Here is a 22,067-nt window from a genome sequence, read left to right on the forward strand (position 1 = left end):
AGCACTTACTACTGGATACACACGAGAAGTGTACAATAAAGCATATAAATAACCCAGAAGGATCACAGTCTATCTTAAAGCTGTTCCAGAATGGCTAAGCGTTTATTACAAAGCAGTCACATCACAGTTCCTGTTGCATGATGTTCACGTGATGTTCAGCTCAGGTAGGAGTAAGCTAATCAGTTCATCACCCTGAAAGTTGTGCGCAAAATTGGCCTTCCAGATTTTTTTCTTATCTAATTTATGATATGAAATCCTCTGTGTTCTGCTGGTCTTGTACCAAACAGAGGGGGACTAGAAGTGCTCAGAACCGTCCATTTTTAGTGAATTGAGCATTTTAAATGGATGAGGTACTTAACCATTCCAATTAGAAATTCATTAGAAAACTAAATGGCATGTGACACCAGGGCAGAGAGAAGTGGGTTAACAATTTGCCCTGTACAACTCAGAAAAATGAAAGGTCATATATTTTCACAATTACAGAGCTGAGCTCTGTGACTTTGGCTCTTTCTCAGCCTGCATGTGATGTGCCAGGATGGTTAAAACAGAGGCTTTAAAAGAAAACAAAACAAAACAAAAAAAAGCCAGAGAAAGTTTCTTGAGGAGAAGTCAATACATGACTGCATTTGGGCTTTTTCCTGCATGAGCAGGTTACCAGTGGTCAGCAGCTGTTTAGATTCTTCTATTTAATGTTAATGGTGTTTGAATCGGCGCATAAAGCAGCAGTTTGCCAGCTGGGCCAGCAAGCACAGGGTGGCTCTCCCAGCACGGCTGGTGCAGGGGCCCAGTAGTGCCTGATGGCACTAGCATGGAAACCCCACCTGGGCACAGCGGGAGCTCGCCCTGGGGCACCCACTGCTGGCCCTGAGCAAGCTCCCAAGGCAAGAGAAGCCTTGGCTTAAAGGCAAGTCCCTCTGCCCGTATATGTCTACTTAAGCCCTGAATCACTAGGCCTTCCAGTAGCTTAATTCACCCATTTGTTACATTCTTTTCAAGTTGAGTCTGTTAAAAGCTGGGGGGCTGCAGTGTTTGATTTTGCCAGCCCTGCTGTGCCTGCCGCATCACAGGTGTAAAGCAGAGGGTGGGCAGGGGTGGTCCCAGGCCAGCCTGGAGAGTCCCATCCCGCAGGACATGGGTGGGCCAGCCTGGAGAGTCCCATCCTGCGGGACACGAGTTAGGGCAGCTGAGGGCAGGAGGGTCTTGGCTTCCCTCACAGGCACCCATCCTGCTCCTGAAGTCAAGCACAGGAGCACATCATCATACAGACTGGGCAACCAGCCCATGCTGCTCAGTGTCACCTGGCTGGTGCACAGAGCGGCTGTGAATGAGCAGCACAGGGCAGGGGAATCCCCCTGGCCAGGAGACCTATCCCAGGAGCCCATCCTGTTAGCAGCTTCGAGAGGGAAGAGGTTTGAATCTCCATCAAGGACAGCACGAGGAGGTTTTTCAGTGATTTCACCGGCCAGGCTGTGGCATGCTGTAGCTCGGCGCTGGGGATGAATTTATCATCAGAGGACCTGCACGTTGGAGAACCTTGCTGGCTTTGGCAGATCTTGGCCCCGTGGCACAGTTTCTGGAGAGCACTGAGCCACTGCATGGCCAGGCTGGACGGGATCCAAGGAGGTCGCCTGGGCCAGCCCCCATATGAATTGGGGTTACTGTGTGAGGTCAGACCTCACCTGCAGTCTTGGACAAACTAAACGCTGTATGTATATTTGTATATTCCAGTCTTTCAGTTATTCAATGTAATGTCATTCTTCCAGTTGTTCTGCAAATATGCCTGTTAGATATGCCCAAGCCATCACAGAAACACAGTGCCTCCATAGGCTGCCATGTGCCAGAAAAAAAGGCAGTTTTAGCTGCAGAAAGAGAACTCATGAATTTCTTCATACTATATTCAAATCCATTTGCAGCGTAAGTATTCTGCTTCCTGCAACTCGGGAACACAAAAATTCACTTTACAGTAGCAGCAGAGTTTCTGAAGTATTGATGTGATTTTCCTGATGATTTTGAAATGGGATATTTAATCATAGCTATGTTTCATGAGGCAGGAATTTAGGTAAATTATGCCTCAGCCCCAGCCCCCACTCATATGGGTTTCAATCTGAACCAATTCAGCTGAAGTACGTGCTACTTCCATGCAGTAACGCCCTGCAACTGTTCATGAGATCTGCAATGAACTTTCACAGCTTTGTGTGCTGAAACGGTGAATCAAAAGTAATGTCACCCCTGAAATCTGGGGGTGGGAGCAGGGGAGAGCGCAGGGCACTGGCAGCGACCCCTGCCCTCTGCCTCAGCCCCAGCTCACGCTCCCATCTGCAAGCCCTGAGAGCCCAGGAGCCGGCCCCGCATCCACGGGCAAGTTGTTAAACAGCCAAATGGGGCAGAACACGCCCCACTGCCGACACCAGGGTTTTCCATCAGCGGCACATGGCAGCAGCGTGCGGCAGCATCGCCCCAGTTGGTGGTTAACCGCCGCAGCGCTTGGCACCAACGCGTCTTCAGGGCCGAGGTGCTGGGGCGTGAGCCCCGGTGTGTGGTGCTGTGGGCATGTGCGGGCTGCAGCCAACAGCCCTCACGGTTAGGAGGGAAAAAGGGGCTCGACCGCACCGTGCTGGCTGGGGCTGTCGGCAGTTTTCACACAGACCATTTTCCCATTGTGAAAGGCCAATTCGTCAAAAGCGAATACTCTTCGGTGAAGACAGACCGTTTTGATGAATTGCTACATCAGCAAAATGCCCAAACAAAAAATGATTCATTAATGTCATCCCAAGCTGACATTTTCAGAACGTGATGTCTAGATTGCCATGTAGGAACTTCATTACTTTGAAATATATTTCCTTTTATATTAGAAAAGGCCATTTTAAAAAAGTTGAGATTGGAGCACAGTGCTTTGACACACTAAAAAGTCTACCCCTACCCCAACCCCACTCTGATTTGGGGAGAAATACTGAAACTTTAACTTCCACTTGGTATTGGGAAAGACATTTACTGGTGCTGCTGGCAAGCATGGCATGTGGGACCCTGCAATGGGAGCAATTAATCTAAGAGCAGCTCTGCATTGCAGCACACGCAAGGCTCTGCGCAGCAAGTCTGTACAGCCAGGGGGGCTGTACATGCCCCAGGGCTGTGCCTGCCCCAGGGTTTGGGTGCTCAGGGTTGTATGTGCTGGAGTTTTGGGGGCCCAGGGCTGTGTGTGTCAGGGTTTTGGGTGCTGGGGCTGTGCCCTGCCTGTGCTGTGCCCTGGTGCAGAGCACTCTGTGCTTTCCCCCATGCTGCCAGGGGACGGGACCAAGCTGGTGATGAGGTTAGGCCCAGGGATGTGCTCGTGACAGCCAGTCCCAGCCTTCGGTGATGTATTTGTTGCATTTTGAGAGGACCCTGAAGAACGGGAAGCATCTGTATAAATGGAGCCTCCTTGCCAACAATACATAACCAGGATCCTTAGTTTATTACAGAAAACACGACAGAGGCACTATCTTTGTCATTCCTTCATAACAGCTTGATAACAGCTGTTCTCTGAAGTCTGCTAATCTAAACAAATCCTGCAATATTAACTCCCTGAGTTTAGCAGCCATGGGACCAGCTCCAGAACAGCTCTGGGATGGATGCCAGGATGAGCATGGGCACACTGGGCTGTCAGACTTGGGCCATCCCGCTGGCACAGGCAGTGAACACCTTGCCCAGCACAGCCTGGGCAGCTCAGCCAGGCCACCGTGGTGTTACCATCTCACTACTTGATGCAAGAAACTATTTCCAGCTCCCCTGTATTTCTAATACATAATTATATTTTGCATTTCCTTTGTGTGGAAAGGTCAGGATCAAAAGCAAAAGCCTGCAGTGGAAGGCAGGCCTCTTCAGCATCATGCATTTGAATGCAAATGCATATTGTACGTCAGCAGAGCTATAACTGGTCTGCACTGTGTATGAAAAAAAATTTCTAAAATACCTTTATTGTGATTTAAAATTATAGGCACAAAACATGAAGCTCCATCAGATAAAGTGCAGGGCAGATCTGCTGGGAGCACATCAACCTCTTTCTCCATCTGCAGTGGGACATGAAGTGCTCACATGCTGGGGGCCAGGGGTGTCCCTGTACCAGCTCAGGCAGCCGGGGGTGGCTGGACAGGGCTCCCTGTTGGCTCCCGGGACCACCCTTGGGCCTTGGGAGGCTCTGAGTGAAAGCCTGCCTGTCCCAAAGCTGGGGCACATGGGTGCTGACTCAGCTTTTGTCAGCCTCATCCGTCCTGCCTGCTCCTCACTGCTAAATACCAGTGCTGGTCATGGCAAAATTTACTTCTATTCCTGATTGTTAGTGCCTAGGAAAAAAAAAAATCGCTAATGAGTGAATTAATGATGAATTATGAGTCCTGTTTGCTAGGAGTAAATTTTCTGAGAATATTTTCAGGTACCTTTTAGCTTCTGCCGAGTGAGGCTGAAAGGGAAGGAGACAGGTGCCACCTTGTGTGGAAATGTTTCTTCATGCCGTAGGCACAGGGAGAGACTTAATCCCCCCCATCTTCCCTCCCCCCCCCCTTTTTTTTTTTTGGCATGTTTTGATAAACTCTTACTTATCACTGATATGCAGCCAGCTCTTTATTAGACCATGCCAGCTATTTAAAAATGCACAGCAGCACAGAGCCACTTTCAGAGAGACAATGATGAAAGATGCAATTTGCAGCGCGCAGCCAGTGGGGGCTCAGCTGGTGGCTGGGGGGAGCAGCCCGCGTGGCCGTGGGCAGACAGGGGGGTCTGGGCTGAGCCACTCACCTGCACAAAACGGCAGGTACAGCCACTGCAGGGACCTGGCCCAAGCCTAAAGCGAGGACAGTCTCGGGCAATTGGGAAAGGCACCTTCAGGAGGCAGAGCAGGTGGCTGAAGTGGGTGGAGAAAAACCTGGCCCAGGGAGACGCCAAGTGCCTGCACCGGGTGCCAGAGGCTGAGCACGCTCTCAGTGGGGCAGAGTGCTGCCCTAGGTGAGTCTGCTTTAGCAAGGGGTTGGACTAAATGACCTCCAGAGGTGCCCTCTAACCCTGATCATTCTGTGAGTCTGTGATTTGGTGATGCTCACAGGCACCCGATCCCTCTGCAGTGCTCTGCGGAGTCCGTGCTGTCCGTCCCGCACGCAGCAGCCGGCGGGCACCCCTGTCCGGCAGCTGCCTCCCCCCCAGCTGCAGCCGGGTATGGCGCTGGCAGTAGGTTGTTGCCGAGGGACCAGTTGCATCCGCCTCTGCTCAGAGCTTGCAGTGTCACATGCTCAGCTAAAGCAGGATGAAAACCCGAGTGATTAGACATGCGATGGGGACATCTGCAGGGTTAACTGAAGCCGTCACATTTCTCATCAGACATTTTTGCCTTAAGTAAAATCAGCCCCATGATGGCTTCCCGTGCTGACTAGCTGCAGGTGTCAGAGCAGAATCATTTTCCGTGAAGATCGGCTTGTTCAGATCTGTGGTGATGAACCCAAATCTGCCCCGTGGCAGGTAATCCTCACACTGTGCTCAGCCCCGTGGAAACGGAGCCTGCTGCTGCTATCATGTGCTCCAGCCAGGCCAGCTGGCAGTCTGCAGCACATATGGGGCACATGCATGTTTTCATGTGTCTGGGGTCCCCAGGTGTGTGGGGGACACTTAGCACAGTCCGTTGGAGGCACTGAGGGTATCACATTGCTCTGCAGCCAGCAAATGCTCGGCCAGGCTGTGCGTCAGGCACACTTCTGCTACCAAAGACAGTGAAGGCAGGAAAATAAACAGTAAAAGCAACTCAATGAATGTGCTGAAGAGCAAAACAAACGCACTATATCCAATCTATAAAGAACCACCTGAGGAAACATAATGTGAAAGTGAGGAAAATGAAGCCGTTCGGTTCATTCTTGAGCCTGTGGAGGAGCAGGCTGTCCTCCCTGACTCGGTGCAGCTGAACATGAAGCAAACTGACCAAAATAAGACAAATAGTGACGGATGGAAGTGGCTGGTGCTGGTGCTTCTGCCTTTCACAGTGCCACCGGGAGGGAAGGAGTGGTGCTGACAAGCCGGAGGGAGGATGACGGGTCCCTCTCCCCAGCCAGTGCATCCAGCTGGGTGACTCAGGGCTTTGGCAGAGACAAGACTGGAGCACCATGCTCTGTTTTCTCTCCCTGCTCTTTGTCTCTTCGGTTATTAATTACTTGCCCCACTGTTGCTGTGACAGGCGCTGCTGCTCTGAAATCCTTACCTTGTTTGTGCTGCTTACCTTGTTTGACGCTGTACAAACTCCTCCTGTAAAACCAATTCCAGCTTCTGGTGCAATTATTTATGTGCTAGCCAGCAGACCAGGCAGGCTGGGCAGGTGTGCTAATGAAACATCAGTCGTCACCCAAGCTGGCAGTGCATCTCCTTCTTATAAATATTTACATTCCTGCGCTCACCTCCAGCTCTAGCAGTAATTACTTTATCAAGGTGATAAAAATAGCAGCCTTTAAGGCAGCACTAGCAGTTGACTCTGAGCTGTGTATCCCAAGCCTTTTTGAAAAATTAATTTGACAATCAATGTCATCAGGCTGAAGGTGTAGGTCACCCCAGCTGCACCAGCAGCGCTGCTGGCCTGGCACCGTGAGCGAGACCCACTGTTGCAGCACTGGCAGAAGGAGATGCCAGCACTGCCAGTAACTCGGGTGGGCTGCTCGAGGAGGGAGCACAGCCACTGGCAGCCTGAGCTCGACTGAAACACGCAGAGGGTGATCGGTGCTGGTACATCACTGGCAATGGGTTGGGAAGCTGACCTGTGTTGAAATGAATTGCTTTTTTTCCAGTTAATCAGGAGTTTGAGTAGAGTGCATAGAAAGATGAGATGGTACAACTGAAGCTGGCATGCAGTGGCATGCAGGACCCTCCTGGGTGCTAGAACTCAGGCCAAAGCAGGCAGCTGGGCTGCGCTCACCCCAGTGCCATGTTGAGGATGTGCCAGCAGGGCACGAGGTGCCACTGCCACTGCTTGTCAAGGCTTGTGCCCCCCGAGGGCAGGACACAAGCAGTTCAGCTGCTCATGACAGATTTTGAGCTGTGCTGCATTGCCATGAAGTTGATGGGGTTTTTTTGCCCACAGAAGATGCTTCTGTGGCTCTCACCCACAGGACTGCAGTGTTGAGCAGGGGATCCATGGGGCAGAGAAACACAGCTCGAGCAGAGCAGAGACTGAGTGCACAGGGGACCTGCTCCTGTGCAGGCAATGCCCACTGCCAGGGACACATGGGGCCGCTGGTATGGGGACATTACTGCACAGGGTCAGACTGAGCAGCATTTCCAGGCACAGTGCTGGCTTTCTCCTGCAGCTCAGCATGTCCCTGCGCTGCGCAGGGAGGCCTCATCCCTCATTGTGACCCCACCACCAGCCCACCCAGCCTTAGCGGCATCCCCAGTGCAGAGCTATCACTTTGTTTGCAGACTGTGGGGATCTGGGCTAGGCCCCCAAGTAAGCGCGTGGCGACAGCATGGGCAGCTCCAGCGTGGGCTGCAGGCTGGACTGGGAGGGCAGCTGTGAACCTGGGGGCTGGAGCTTTATTTGCCTACAAAATACCTGTCAGCTCAGGGTGTTGGCCACTACAGGGAGTGTTATTCATTTGCCTTTACTACATAAGGCACAGCACAGTAAAAGGCTCTTAAACATAAAATTTTCAGAACTAATTTCAGTAACTATTCTTTTTTTGAGAAAATGTGCTCATTTTCTTCTGCCTTTATTAGAACAGATTTTTAATTCAGTGGTTATAAAGCTAAAGCTAAACAAGCAGCCCCCATCAGGAGAGTACTTCCCTTTTATTCCCTTTGCCCTGGTCTGTGTTACTAGCCCCAGCCATCCCCAGCCAGGGCAGTTGCTCACCCTTTGGCTCTGGCCGGGTGCTGGTTTTGCAGGCTGCCAGAACAACACCAGCCTCCCTTTCACTCCGCTGGCCCTACTTTCCTGCCATACCGAATTTCAGAAATACCATTGCCCAAATGCCAGAGGAGGGTGCATGCAGCAACCCGCTTCTGAGTGTCTCACCGCAGAGTCAAACCCAGGTTTGTCAGCCCAGTGCTGTGAGATGGACGGAGAACCTGGCAGCAGGGCTGGACCTGAGAGACAAAACTAGGGGGACTGAAGATCGGTTTCTGTAAACATGAAGGAGGGTTGTCCACGGGCAGCTCAGGCCACCTTGGTCATGCAGGCAGCCCGGGGGAAAGCTCCGCAAGCAGAAATAAAGCCAGGGCTGGTGGGAGTTTTCCAGTGCCGAGCTCCAGTCCTGGCCTGGATGTGGCATGGTGGGTTAGGGTGCCGGGCAGGGGCCCAGGGCGGGCAGGGGGCCAGGGATGCTGGGCAGGGGGCTGGGGCAGGCAGGGTGCCAGGGCGGGCAGGGGGATGGAGGTGCTGGGCAGGGGGCTGGGTGTACCAGGCAGGGGGCTGGGGTGGGCAGAAGGCTGAGCAGGTGAGCGGTGCAGGGGCAGGCAGTGCGCCGGAGGTGCCCGGCTTGGGGAGGCATGTCACTTTCAGCATTGGCAGCATTTTCAGGGCCAGTTGTGGTCACTCGGTACTCCAGTCATCCAAGAGCAGGCAGGTGCTTTCCCAACAGCCAAGCAAAATCACAGCTCACGCTTTCTTCCTACCACGTTCCCAGTTCTTGTATCTGCACACTGGGCCTGGAAAGGGCAGAGCTGACACCAGGCAGGGAACAAAACTTGATGTGGTGCCATGCTGCTGGGTACACAGGGTCTGCAGGTGGACATCTTCTGGGGTCTGTGGAGGAAACCCAGCAAAAATCCCTAGCACTACAGAGGAGTCCTGCCCTGCAGCCTTCTGTAAATGTGCAGACTTCTTGCATTTAGGCCATTTTCATTGCTTTGGGCAGTAGCTCATGTTTTTCAATGGCAGCACTGCTGCATTTATATCTTTGTAGAGTGGTGGCTCTGGTGGCTTTTTCACGGAGGTGACAGGTCAAAGGTGACAAAACTAAGGCAGATTGGTGAAAGAGTCTCATTCTGCCCATTTGTGCACCGTAGCAAAGCAGAAGCATGCTGGGTGTGCCACTGGGTTCCCAGTGCTCCCCGCTGCTGCCCTCCTGCCTGCTCAGCCCTATGCCTGGTATAGCTCTGCTGGCTCATATCTCATCCCATGTAATGAGACAAAGGCAATTTAATTAAGTACACCAGGGCAGACAGCCTACCAACTGATCCACAGAGGAGCCTGATTTTCAGCACTCACAACGTCAGGACAGTTTATATACAAGCTGTTGACTCTCTAATTCCCAAGTATCCGACTATGCAGGGTTATAATGTGGCAAGAGAGTCAGGTATGCATGTAGTATATTTTCTGTGTAGCTGTTTTAAGTTTTCATATACCTCTCACTTTGAAATCATGAAAGCACTTCCTGTATTTGGCCAGCAGTTGTGATTCTGTCCTTCAGATGAGCCTCAGATTATCACCAAATCTATGAAGTTTCCTTATTGCTTTGCAAAAAAGAAGCCTAAAACAAATAAATCACATTAAGTAGATCAAAGCATCCTTTTTACAGTGATGAGCTGGCTTTGTTTCTTATTTCATGCTGGCACTCCTATCTGCTGAAAGCAGCTGTTCTGGGGAGGAGATGTCATACACGACTGTTTATAACTGCTTCCCATCCCCTGTACCCAGCTCACCCAAGCACTCTCTGGAGCCGAGCTATGTCAGTGGCACTTTGCTGTGGACCACAGTATATTTCAGCCATGTTTCATCATGCACACCACAATTGTGCTCCCCAGAAAGAATTGTGCTGCCTGCAGGTCAGCGGCCAGCTGGGTCACGTTGAGCTTGTCCAAGAGAGAAGGACTTAAGTCAGGCTGTAGCCTCATCCACGCCAGTCACAAGTTCTGAAGAAATCTGGGAACGTTCCAAAGTGCATTATTTAAAATATAATGGTATCTTACAGCACATGCTGCCTTTAACTGCATTAGGCTGTCTGCCCCCTGATATATTGCTGGGTTATTTCTGTCACATCCAGTATTAACAGACATTCTCCCTCTTTCCCTTTCCAGCTGTTCTGAAGCATCACAGCGAGCAGACTTCGGTTCCTTGTCCTGAGTCAGACCATGAACTACACATCTTCCCTTCACTGGCTACTTAATCAGCTGTCGGAGAGGAAAATAAAAATGGTGCCTGGCTTTATGAGGATTGATTTATGAGCACTATCTTCATACTGAGGCTGCCACTCCTTTTAGCCTTTACTTCGGAGGAGCCGCTAAGGACCTAGCCTCTTCTGCTCTGATCTCATGCCCTGTGCTCTGGAGGCATTTGAATCATGATCTCTGCTTGGCAGATGTTGTAAAAGGGTGAGCCAAGCCCCCATATCCAATACCTCCTCTCACTCCTAGGTCTAAGTTTGTTGACTGCAGTCCTCTTTCCTGTGTCTACTCTTCGAGCAGAAGAGCACATGCCGAGAGCTGCTTTAAAATACTGGGTGTGGTTTTCCAGCGCAGAGCCTGGTCACAGCTTCCAAGCAGAAGGCTGAAGAAATCTGTCACAGAGTGGGTCTTTTAGGGGTGGTGCAGGCGATGAGACCTTTGAGGGATTCCTCAGCCCATGGTGAGGTGGGAAGTTCTGGAAAAGACGAGTGGGAGAAGAGGATGCCAGTGGCCAAGGTGGCTGCTGGCAGCCTGCCTTGCTCCTGCAGAGGTAAGGGCTCCCTTGGTTCAGATCTGGAGACTGGCTCAAAAATCTGGAGGCTTAAAAATGTTTGGGTTTTTTATTGTCTGATTGAGCCTGTGGGGTTTACATCTCAAGCTCCTTGTTGTGACCACAAGGATGAGAAGCCTCTCTTCTTATTCTTTACAGCCCCTGTGGTGTCCAGGGTGTCCAGGACCTGTGGCTTTGGGACAACCCCAAACCACTGCCGGGATGGGCCGGTGAGGGACGGACGGAGCTGCTGTTGCCCTTCGTGGTGGTGCCGAGCTGCCCGGGTGCACAAGGGAGGGACGCCCGCACACGCTGCACCCCGGCGCAGGCTGATCCAGATCGGCCTTCAAAGCTTGGAGGGTATCGTAATGAAGTGTCAAACAGAAGCAGGAAGAAGAGGCTCTTTGGTAACCTTTGGTGTCGCTTTAGGCTTTTTCAGAAGTCAGGAACACATCTTTGTTAGACAGCTGTGGGACTGAGGCATCACTTTCTGCTTGCCTCGGTGCTTTTGCCCAGCTTCCCTCCTGCGCTGCAGCAGCACCGGGAAGGCAGGAGCGTCCTGCTGGGCAGCCTGGCCCTGCGGGCTCCACAGAGGGGTGAGGGACAGGCCATGTGCTGGCTCCGTGTGCGCAGACTGGGCCATGCTCGCTCTCCACCTTCCCTTTCCAGGTGTTTTTTGCAGACTAACTGCCAGGGCTGCAGCAAGAGCAGTGGGTATTTAAATACATGCCCTGGCACATGCATTATTTAATCAGGCACTTTAAACCATTTTCTCTCTTTAATTACTGCCTTTGATTAAATTCATGGCAGGCTGATGACCGTAGCTTGTCCTTCTCCCATTTCCTCCTCTGCCTCACTGCGTGGACCCATTTGACAAACCCTGCAGAGCCCTTCGTGCGCCAGCACCTTCTGGATGCAGCCAGCACCTGGTGCCAGCCCCAGCGGTGAGCCGAAGCCCCAGCCGGGGATGAAAGTGACATAGCTGTCACTGTTTGAGCTTGCCACCACCTCCTGCCCAGCCAGCACACAGTGGTGCCTGCGAGCTAAATGCCCACCATCAGCAGGTGGTGAAAGCCCCGAGAGGGTACACTCAGGGGCAGCTGCTGCTGCCACGCTGCTGCTGCGAGGGCTGGTGCTACTCTGGGGGAGTGCTGGCGGGCTCTTCCTCTTCTTCCTGGCACCAGTGCTGCTCGGGGTGCCGGTGGTGCTCACTGGTTCTCCCTGGCAGTGCACCCACTGCTGCGCAGCCAGGGGTAACGTCCGTTTGCTGGCACAGATCTGAAGTGATGCAGAGGAGGGCTTGGGGGGTCTTCAGCTGGGCTTGGCAATGGGACTTTAATAACATGTGTTACAAGCCCTGCAACTTAAATATTTTGCTTCTATAAATGTTAGCCATGAGAGATCTCATTACATTTAAATGCCAGATGACAGAAGCAGAGGCCAAAAAAAGCACCCTTCCCAGCCAAGTGGGAAGAGAAGGGGGCGACTGTGCCAGCAGGGCCCTTGGGGCACAGGGCTGGCACCAGGCACGCCGGGGATGCCCATGCCGGGCAGGAGCAGGCGGGGGGGACAGCCCAGCTGCCGTTCTTTGGGCTGCAGGGAGGAAGGGGCTGGTGCATCACTCAGCAAACCCCACCTAGCGTGGCACCGAGCGCGGTGCTGAGCAGAGGCGTGCCAGTGCCCGCAGAGATGCACTGGTGGCCACAGAGGAGAGCTCGCCTGTATTACAGTCTTGGCGTTTGAAATAGTAAAGAGTTTGCTGGCTCTTCTCTGACCTCCTGCGTTCTGCCGTGTGCCCTGGGACTCTGTTGTGAGAGTCCTCATGAGCTGAAAATTTGGCACACACGGTCTCCCACCCAGCTGGGGAGCAATCTTAATTGTTTATTATTTTGACATAATTTCAATAAATTCCAGTTGGCCGTTCCTAAATAACAATCAGAACAGAAAGAAGTTGCACAGCCATGTGAAGTGAATCTTTGCAATTAGAGAACTTGAACACTTCTTGGTGGGTGTTTTGGTGAAAACAAAATGTTGCATGTGATCAGTTTGGAAAGCAAAAAGGACTAATTACAAGTACTATTTTAAAAAATGGAATGAAAATGAGTTGTGCTGCTGATGCTCAGATGCAAGAACATGATTTGCTTAATTTAATAACACTGTGTAATTTGTGTAAAACCGAATTAGTAGCAATTATAGGTTATTGTTAATTACTTGGGGTTGGGTTTTCTTCTCTGTGCTCATCCTGAATTGTACCTGGCTCCCTGACACCACCGTAGTCCGTGGGATTTATGACATAAAGGTACACGTGTGCTCTAAGGACCTGAACAAGGAGAAGCAAAGAAGGTGCTCGGCATCAGGCCCTTTCCAGAGCAGCTGGGACAGCACACATGTCCTCCGTCCTATCCTCATGCTAATTAAACCTCCTCAGAGGAATTAATGGGAGTTTTGCATACACACACTGGAATTGTTAGGACAGGCCTCACCGGCTGTCTTCAGCAGCCTGAGCTCGGCTCCCTTTGTGACTCATGCGCCTGCCTCACAGACGCCTGATGAAATACATGTACTCCCAGTCAAATTTATCATAGCTAAATATTAAAATGAGCTCTTTAATTTCAAACCCAAGTACTTCCCGGGGTTTTCTCAGCAGCTGTACTCAAAACGATGCTGTGGTGTACACTTGGGAAGGGGCAGTGATGTAACAGTCGCTACGTTACAACTCAAAGATTTGCTTATTTGCATGTATATATATATATATATATATATATTTAGAAATTTCCTCAAGGCAAAAGAAAATAACTCATGAAAAGAAGCAGCTTGGAAGGTCATTTGGATTATTATTTCTGTACCACAGCTCACCTCCAACACATAAGCAAAATCTTTATGCACCGATTTTAATAATGCTAAAAGAGTTCAAAACCTTAGCAATACTCCAAGTAATTATTAGGTAAGCTTTTTCATGTATGGCCTCATTTCACGTACTTTAACAAAAATACCTTTTACTGTGTATTTTAAAAGGAATAATAGTGTTGGTTTGTGGGGGTTTTTTTGGCTGAACAGGCTGAACAGCTCCATGCTGACCCTGAGCTGTCCCACCGCACTTCTGCTGGCAGCAGTGCCTGTCCAGGCAGCCCGGCCCTGCCCGCTCCTCTCCTGTGCGACGAGGGGAATGGTGTGCACCTCTCCGCAGCATCGGTGCCATGCTGCCTGCTACATGAAGAAGCCTTCTGCCCCTCACCCATGGGGTCGCGTGGAGCTGTGTTGGCACAGGAAAATTCCTACAAACTTTCTTGAAGTAGATATGCTTTAAGAGTGCCGAGTAACCTGGCTGATTGCTGCATGTGCCAAGTTGGGACCATGCTCGTGAGAATGGCAAATCTCCTATTCAATTGGAAAGCCATGGAGTCTAAAGGGAGATCATTTTACTAAATGAGGTGATTGGTCTGGGGTCCAACAACTCTTTAGTCTTCCAAAAATTTCCTCTATGTCATCTTCAAACTGTGCAAGCTGTTTCTAAACTCACAAAGCATTGCAAAGTGGTTTTACTTGAAATTTCAGCTGCTCCAGAGAGAGGCAGAATTTATGAAGTACAAAGGAGTTTCAGGTTACCATGGTAACAATTTCAAAACAGAGAAGCCTGATTTTGCTATACTTGCTGCCTTGTTGGGAGAGTTTTCTACATGGAAGGATGACAGGGTGAACCTGCTCTACAGCAAAAGGTGTGTTCTGCTTGCAATTGCTTTCTGGGACCCACATACTTCTAAAGAGCGTGACATTTGCATGAACATTAATGGGTTTATTCTAATGTCTGTGCATGGCAATTTATGCACATAGTACTCCTTTCACATGGACATGCCATTATGACACCTTGATTAACACAAACATTATCTGGGAAAAAAGTTACGAACTGTACACTGGCATGGGAACAGTAGCTACAAGAAGTACTCTGCCGTGAACAGGAAGACCCCAGATTTATTCATGCGTCACTCCCCGTACACCTGTGCAAAGTCAGCTATGTATGACTATGCTCATTAAATCCATAACACTTTTCCTTGGGGGACTGTAAAACCCTTGAAAAGCGAGGTGTTTTACTGCCCTCACTATACCATCGTGGCAATTGAGACACTGAGAGGTGCCCTGTGATTCTCCCCAAACCACTGGTCAGCAGCAGAACCAGCAGTCCTGATTCTGAGACGCCACTGCCAGCTGTTGACCGAAACACCTTGTCATGATCTTCATCTTAGACTTCAGCCCTGTTTTTCTCCCCAAAGAGTGTTATTACAGATAAAATTCTACTTAAATTAAAATTTCATATCAACAGTTATGCTACTGATAGAAAAGATAATTAAAAAAAACCCCCAAACTGCACCTTTTGGAAAGCAAATCTATTTGTAAGGGTGCTTATGATGATGAATAAGAAGTGGTATTCAAAAGGACAGAAGAACAGTCGTGTTCACAGATTATGCTGAGGTTATCTCACTAACCTAATCCTTCCCTCATCTTCACTATTAATTAAAAATCAGCTGCATGTAAAATGTACATGATCCAGTTACATGGGGCTGTGGGCAGGAGCTGCTGAGTACTAATTCCAGTTTCTAGCACTGGCTCCTGTGTCTTTGAATGAGCACTTAGCAACAGCTGTCCCTTACCAAGCCATGGGTGGGTTACTTAGAAAATGAGTTTCCAAAACTCATATTGTTCTACCAAAAGTAAAGTAGAAACTTTTTCATGAGAAGTGTTTCTAACCCATGCGGTTTCTCATGCCACCTGGAAGTACTGCAACCTGTCATTAGTTAGAGATGGCTTTTAATCCAACAATGTCACCCTTTGTTATGAGTTCTATTAACCATGTGGGCTACTATTTTCAAAAGTGCTTTAGGCTGCAAATAAGCAGCTAGATTTTCAGAAGTGTTGGCTGTCAGCACCACCTGTGGAGCCTCAAGGGAAGTTTGGCATTTCTGGAAATTTAGCTGTTTACATAAATTCTGTAAAGTTGTATTTAGATACTCAACCTTTAGTCTTCTCTTTTGAAAAATGGTCCTTGGTAGAGCTGTATTTTCTCCTGAGGAACACCTACACACAAGCTACTTGAATGTCACATTCAGTTATTTGGCAGTACACTGTGGAAAATTACTGGCCTTGTACTGTTGAGCCAAATGTAGACCTAGATGTATTTTTGAGGGAATTAGTATTCTTTTCTCTGTTTAAAACATTTCTATTACTCATAATGAGTCAAACCCTGGCCCCATTCAGAGAGTGGTGCATAAATGGGTTGTGAGTGCAAAGAAGCTTCTGAGGGAACACTTCCCAAAGCCGCTCTGCACCTGCCTTTTCCCAAGGGAACCAGCATTCACTTCCCACCTGGACACCACCGCTGTGGTTACTACCTGTATTGTCCCAGCCTGACTCATGCTGTTTCTATGTCTTCTGTTTTCACTCCTCTTAGTTGCTCACCTCCTGTCTCGCAGATGCTCATGCCACTGCTTCGAAAGAGCTGCATGTTGAGAAAAAGAACAATACGTCCTCTAATATAGAAGTGACACAGGGCACAGCATGCGTCTCCTCTGGCCTGAAATCTTTCCCTGCTGCCTCCACAGCTGCAGGCAGTGGTTCAGCCAGCCTTGGGGTCTTGTTACCATCACAAGAACATGTTTTGCCATTGTCCTTGCACAGATCTTTGGTGTCTGCATCACCTAGACTGGGAAGGAAACCTCTGAAGTTCGCCTGCTGGTATGTGCTGTGGGTTGTTAAAGTCCACGGGGCTCCATGTCCATCTGCAGCAGAGCTGTGCGTGGTGGTGTTGCCTGGGAAAACACACACAGTCTAGCGTAGCTCTAAGTGCAGAATGACGTTCCTGGGTATGTGATAATGTACTGCAGGGCAGCCCTGAGCTGATTGCACAGGGACACATAATAGCTGATAAAATCTGAAGTCTTTGGGAACAAAGTTAATGTTTCAGACAGGGTTTGACAAATGAGCACTTACAGAATGTTTTCACCAGGCCTGAGCTGCTGATGTCATAGGACTCGCCTTCCTCGCTGCTACTGACTGCTCTGTCATTGTGCCACTGTCTTGAGGAAAAATAGAGCATCACAGGGAAGCCCCCTGTATCTCAGGACTGCAGTCAGGAAGGTTTGCAGCGCATCAGAAGGTCAATATTACTTGGGAATTTCTGATGTGGTTGGTTTGCTCAGAGTTGTTCAGGCTTGTTTAAAATGTATGTTTTCATGTCCTTAATTCATCATGTAATAATGTAAGTGTCCTGTTGATAGTAATTAGATGTAACTGTTCTGGAAATTTACTTCATTATCCCCCTTGGAAACCCATGCCTTTTCAGGAACTTCCAGTGATGTTTACTTAGCACAACTGGCATGGCGACTGTTGTCCAACCCAGAACAAGCAAAATAGGGGTGTTGATATCACGGTACACTTAACATAGCCTATGGTGGTGTGAAAGTTGCCCACAGTCCAATTCTTGTTGTTGAGTGTTTTTCCTTCAGGTTTCATGTCCTTTGGAGGTCTCCAAGGACAGAAATGGGAGACCTGGTTACCCAGGATGTGAGGAAGGCTGAGGTACTCAATGACTTTTTTGCCTCCGTCTTCACTGACAAGTGCCACATCGCCCAAGTCACAGAAGGCGATGGCAGGGACTGCGAGAATGAAGAGCTGTCTGCTGTAGCAGATCAGGTTTGAGACCATCTAAGGAACCTAAAGTTGCACAAGTCCGTGGGACCTGATGACATGCATCTGCAGGTCCCGAAGGAACTGGTGGATGATGCGGCTAGGCCACTATCTATTATATTTGAGAAGTCGTGGCAGTCCAGTTAAGTTCCCACTAACTGGAAAAGGGGAAATATAACCCCTGTTTTTAAAGGGGGAAAACTAACAGGCCAGTCAGTCTTACTTCTGTGCCCAAGCAACACCAGGGAGCAGACCCTCCTGGTAACTATGCGTAAGCACATGAAAATCAGGAGGTGACTGGTGACAGCCAACACGGGCACATCATGCCTGACAAATCTGGAGGTCTTCTATGACTGTGTTTGGTTCAGAAGTTCAAATCAGACTTCTAATACTGGGTCCAGTTTTGGGCCCCTCACTACAAGAAGAACATTGAGGTGCTGGAGCACATCCAGAGAAGCTGGGGCACGAGCCTGAGGGGGAGCAGCTGGGGGGGTTCAGCCTGGAGAGGAGGGGGCTCAGGGGGGGCCCTGATCGCTCCCTACAGCTCCCTGGAAGGGGGCTGCAGCCAGGGGGGTCGGGCTCTGCTCCCAGGTAACAAGCGACAGGACCAGAGGGAACGGCCTCAAGTGCACCGGGGCAGGGTCAGACTGGGCATTGGGGAACATTTCTTCATGGAAAGGGTGGTCAGGCACTGGGACAGGCTGCCCAGGGACGTGATGGAGTCACCGTCCCTGGGGGTATTTAAAAGATGCAGCGCTGAGGGACATGTTTACGGGTGGGCTTGGCAGTGCTGGGTTAATGGTTGGACTCCACGATCTAAAGGTCTTTTCCAACCTAGAAGGCTCTATGACGGGGTGACAGCGTTGCAGGATGAGGGGAGGCAAGGAAGCGGTGGCCGTTTGCCTGTGCAGGCTCCCCCTGCGGCCCCCGCATGCCGCGGGCCTGCGGGGCCTGGGGCAGCCGGAGACACCCTCGCCCAGGGCAGCCGCACGGCGCAGCTGCCGCGCCTCAGGCCCGGCGGGGCGCGCTCCCGTTGCCGGGGTCGGGGAGCCGCCGGCCCTCTGCTCCCGACGGCGCACTCCCGGCTCCCGGGGCCGCGGCCCGGCGGCCACCCTGCCCCTGGGCCAGACAGCGGCGCTCCTGCCGCCCCTCGCTGTAGCGGGCCACGCTGCCCCGCAGGCCGGTGGCTGTTTGGGTCCTCGCTGCTCACGGCCTCACCCGCACGGTAAGGGAAGGAAGCGGCCATGCGCCCCCTGAGCCCCCTCACGCTCCCTCACGCTCCCTCACGCCGGGGCCGGCCCGCGGGCGGAAGTGACGCGGCGGGCCGGGAGTGACGGCTGCCGGCGGCCATTGGCGGGGCGGGGCGCTGCCGCCGCTGCCGCCGCCGCCCCCGCCGCGCCGTCCCCTTTGTCAGCGCTCCGCCGCCGCTCGGCGCTGCCGCGGGCATGCGGGCGGGCCGCGGGCAGGGCGAGCGCCGGGCCTAGGCCCCCGCCGCCCATGGCTAGCCCGCCGCGGCGGCCCTAGCGCGACCGCCGCCGCCGCGATGAGGAGGTGAGCGGGGCCGGGCCGGGGGGGCTGCGGGCGGAGCCGCCTCAGCCGCGCCGCTGACCGGCCGAGGGGGGGCCGCGGGGCTGGGGCCGGCCGGTGGAGCTGGGGCCGGCACGGGCGCTCCGGGCGGACGCTGGGGGGCCTCGGTCGCCACCCCCCTTCCCGCTGCAGGCCCGGCCGGCCGCCCCTGGCCGCGGAGCGCCGCGGAACGCAGGCGGGACTGTTCCTGCGGGCTGCTGGGGGGGCTCGCCCCCTGCCCGGGGGGCTTCGGGAGCGAGCGGCTGTCCCGCGGAAGGGAAGGCGGGGGGCGCGGCGTTCCTCAGCAGCGGGTCTCGCCGCATCACCCGCACGGAGTTGTGGCTGAACTGCAGGGAGAGACACAAAGGATTTTGGTCCCTGTGGCTGTGGCAGAACACGCCTGTAGTGGTTAGCGGTGTTGCTCTGGGCTCCGGTAAACCGGGCTGCCGTGCCTGCGGAGCGGGGCAGCGGTCTGGGGCCCGTTTCCTTTCCTTTTCCAAACCTACATGAACTTACCCAAATCGGAGGTGCAGAGTTGTGCTACATCGGAACGAGCCCTGTAAGCGTGGCCGTGCCGGCATCGTTAATGTCAGCGTGCTGAAGGTCCCTGGTCTGATAGGAAGGAGAAGGTTGCAGGTCTCTTGTGCATATTAGTCTGTTAAAGGCACTCCTACCTTGCACAGTGAGGCAGCAGGGGTTCCAGTCGGCTGACTTATTTACAGCCATGCAGCTTTGAATTTTAGGAGGAAACAAAGGGGATGGTGGGACTGTTGCCTAAACTCCTGTCAAGACTTTTGCTAGTGATGGAGGACGGGTCTCTAGAAGCAGGCAATCATCCTTTCAGCCTGCTCAGATCTGTGTATTAACCTCAAGGCTTTTAAAACCACATGCTGGTCTGTGAAATCTGGGACATGAATATAGTTGGAGAAGCTGCCTGGGCAGTCTTTCCAACTGTGTTTGTCTATGAAAATGTGTTAAAATAACTAATTTCTGGCAGCACTTATACAGCAAACGGGGGCTAGACCCCTTTATTCTCACGAAATTGAGAGACACACTTGTCCTCAGCAGGTTTTGAAAGAGTAGAGGTTTATGTAGGTGTGCTGGAGGGACTAATTCATTGAAGCTGTGTTACTGGTGGCATCCTGATGTGGAAACTCAGTTTCTGTACTGAGCTGCAGACCTGGCACTTTTGTGTAAAAACACTTTTCAGAAATGATGCATTGAGCATTTAGAAGAAAACAGGCTCTTTTCTCATATCTCATGTTTTTATGATGAGCATTGAAGCTCATCTGTCAAGGATCCCAGCCTTTCGTTTAAGAACACTCCTATGGTTGTAGCACTTTGCCGTGGGCAGTGACAGGTCTATTTTTAAATCTTCAGTTTTCTTTTGTTTCCTGTAATAGGATCTTTGCTGTGATCCTTACACTTCATCTTCAGAGAAACAGTAGTGACCTGGAATGCAGCAGCTACTTTGTAAATACTCTCCAGGTTCTGTCCTTGAAGGTCAAATACTGTTTGAAGAGTACTGGGTTGCCTTGCAATTGAAATCAGTGAAACCTGGAATCCTGGATGTGGAAAGCTCTCAAGTGCGCGTCTGGTTCCTTTGATGACCATAATTTCTCTTTTTGGAGGAGGTGTTGCAGTTCTGTTCTAGGGGAACAAAAAGTTCCTGTATGCACTGTGCTCTCCCTCGGAGGTGTTAAGTGCGTGCAATGTTTTGAGAGGTTTGCCTTCCATCTCGGTATTTTGTTTGCTGGGATAAGATCTGCATTCCTTTGCTTAGTTGCAGGGGTGCTGCTCCTTGCCTGATGGCACAGGACTTGGGAGTAGTTACTGCTTGCAAATCTTTGCTTATTTGTCTTCTCAAACTGTAATGACAGGTGTGTGTCATTTGGTCTGCTCATGTCTCCATTCCAGGACTAAGGCTTGTTGCTGTGACTTGGATTACCCCTCAACCATTTCAGTTTGTAAATAATCAGCTTTTATAGGCCTAAATCATCGTTGGGCCAAAACTATAGAAGGGCAGGCTGTTATTTAAATGAAAGAGCCTGAGGGAAGAAAACTGTTACATATTTTTAGTTGTAAGTCTTATAATGTATTTCAAAGTTGCAAGCTGAGAAAGGGAAAACCTACTGACCTGGCGCTGATGATGTTTCCAGACTCCTGGGCAACAGTCTCTGTATAAATTCCTTTGCACAGTAAGTAAAATGAGTTGCTAACTCATTTTCTGATGACTTATTTTATATGTACCTTAGGAAACTGGAAGTATTTTGGTTGTGTAGCTGTTGAGGTTCTTACTTAAATATTTATACTCTCCGTAGAAAATACGATGGCTGCCTTAGTTCCAAAAGTATCTGTGAAGACGTGAAGGGTTCAGCCTTATCATCTGTGGACTTAGCTCATGAAGTAACTTTGGCCATATTATGTTCTGGGAGCTTGCAATTTAACTGACTTTGGGATATGAGAATTTTTTTTTTTTTTTATGCCTTACTAGTTGGATATTTGATATTCTTATGATTGCTTATACTTCTGTATTAACATGTATTAAGTTGGTTGCATTTTTTTCTGCTGAGGTGACCTGCTAAAGCTCACCTCTAACACTATTTAGAAAGATTCTTCCGCAGGAGAATGTGGATGTGTTGAGGAGCTGAGGTGAAAGGGGAGGGCTAAAAATAGCCATTTCCTGTAGAACTTATCTATTTTTGAGGCTAGCTCTCCAAATGAAATTTGTCATCCCAAGCCTATGGAAAAGATTTCTTTTCCTGTGTTCCTTTTCACAGGCTGCGTTGTAGGTGTCCGCAGCCTGACAGCGGTCAGTAAGTTCCATTGCAGTTGTAAGGGAACACAAAGGGATTGGTGGCCAGGGCTGGGGGAGATGAAAGGGCATGTGGCAGTGTAACTCCACATGGGATCCTTTGCCTGTCTGCAGTCTGCGGCCAGGAGGGAAGGATTTGAGGCTTGCATCGTCTTGCCAAAACTGCGAGACACAGCAACAGCAGAGGCATCCAATAGCTCATTTGGGAGGGATGCAAATGAGCCTGGGAGAGGGATAAAAATCATTTAGAGGAATCTCGCCGCCCCCCCCCCCCCCCCCCCCCCCCCCCCGCCTCTGTCCTAGCATTGCTCTTTCACAAGCTGCATGCTTCTTGGGAAAGGAGAACACAGT

General features: G+C 50.8%; 1 protein-coding gene across 2 annotated transcripts in view; it reads left to right on the forward strand.

Moving 5' to 3' along the window:
• Positions 1 to 18,717: 18,717 nt before the first annotated feature.
• The window catches only part of ACVR1 (activin A receptor type 1), a 67,953-nt gene continuing 64,603 nt past the window's right edge, over positions 18,718 to 22,067 (forward strand). Inside the window, exon 1 of one of the 2 annotated variants that reach the window (XM_040603750.1) lies at positions 18,718 to 18,886. In XM_040603750.1, coding sequence (XP_040459684.1) covers positions 18,879 to 18,886 — 8 coding nt within the window. In that variant the 5' untranslated portion in view covers positions 18,718 to 18,878. The remainder of the gene's footprint in view (positions 18,887 to 22,067) is intronic. The other variant, XM_040603749.1, reaches the window with a different exon arrangement.

This window comes from Falco naumanni, chromosome 8 (genome assembly GCF_017639655.2).
Source record: "Falco naumanni isolate bFalNau1 chromosome 8, bFalNau1.pat, whole genome shotgun sequence".
Lineage (NCBI taxonomy): Eukaryota > Metazoa > Chordata > Aves > Falconiformes > Falconidae > Falco > Falco naumanni.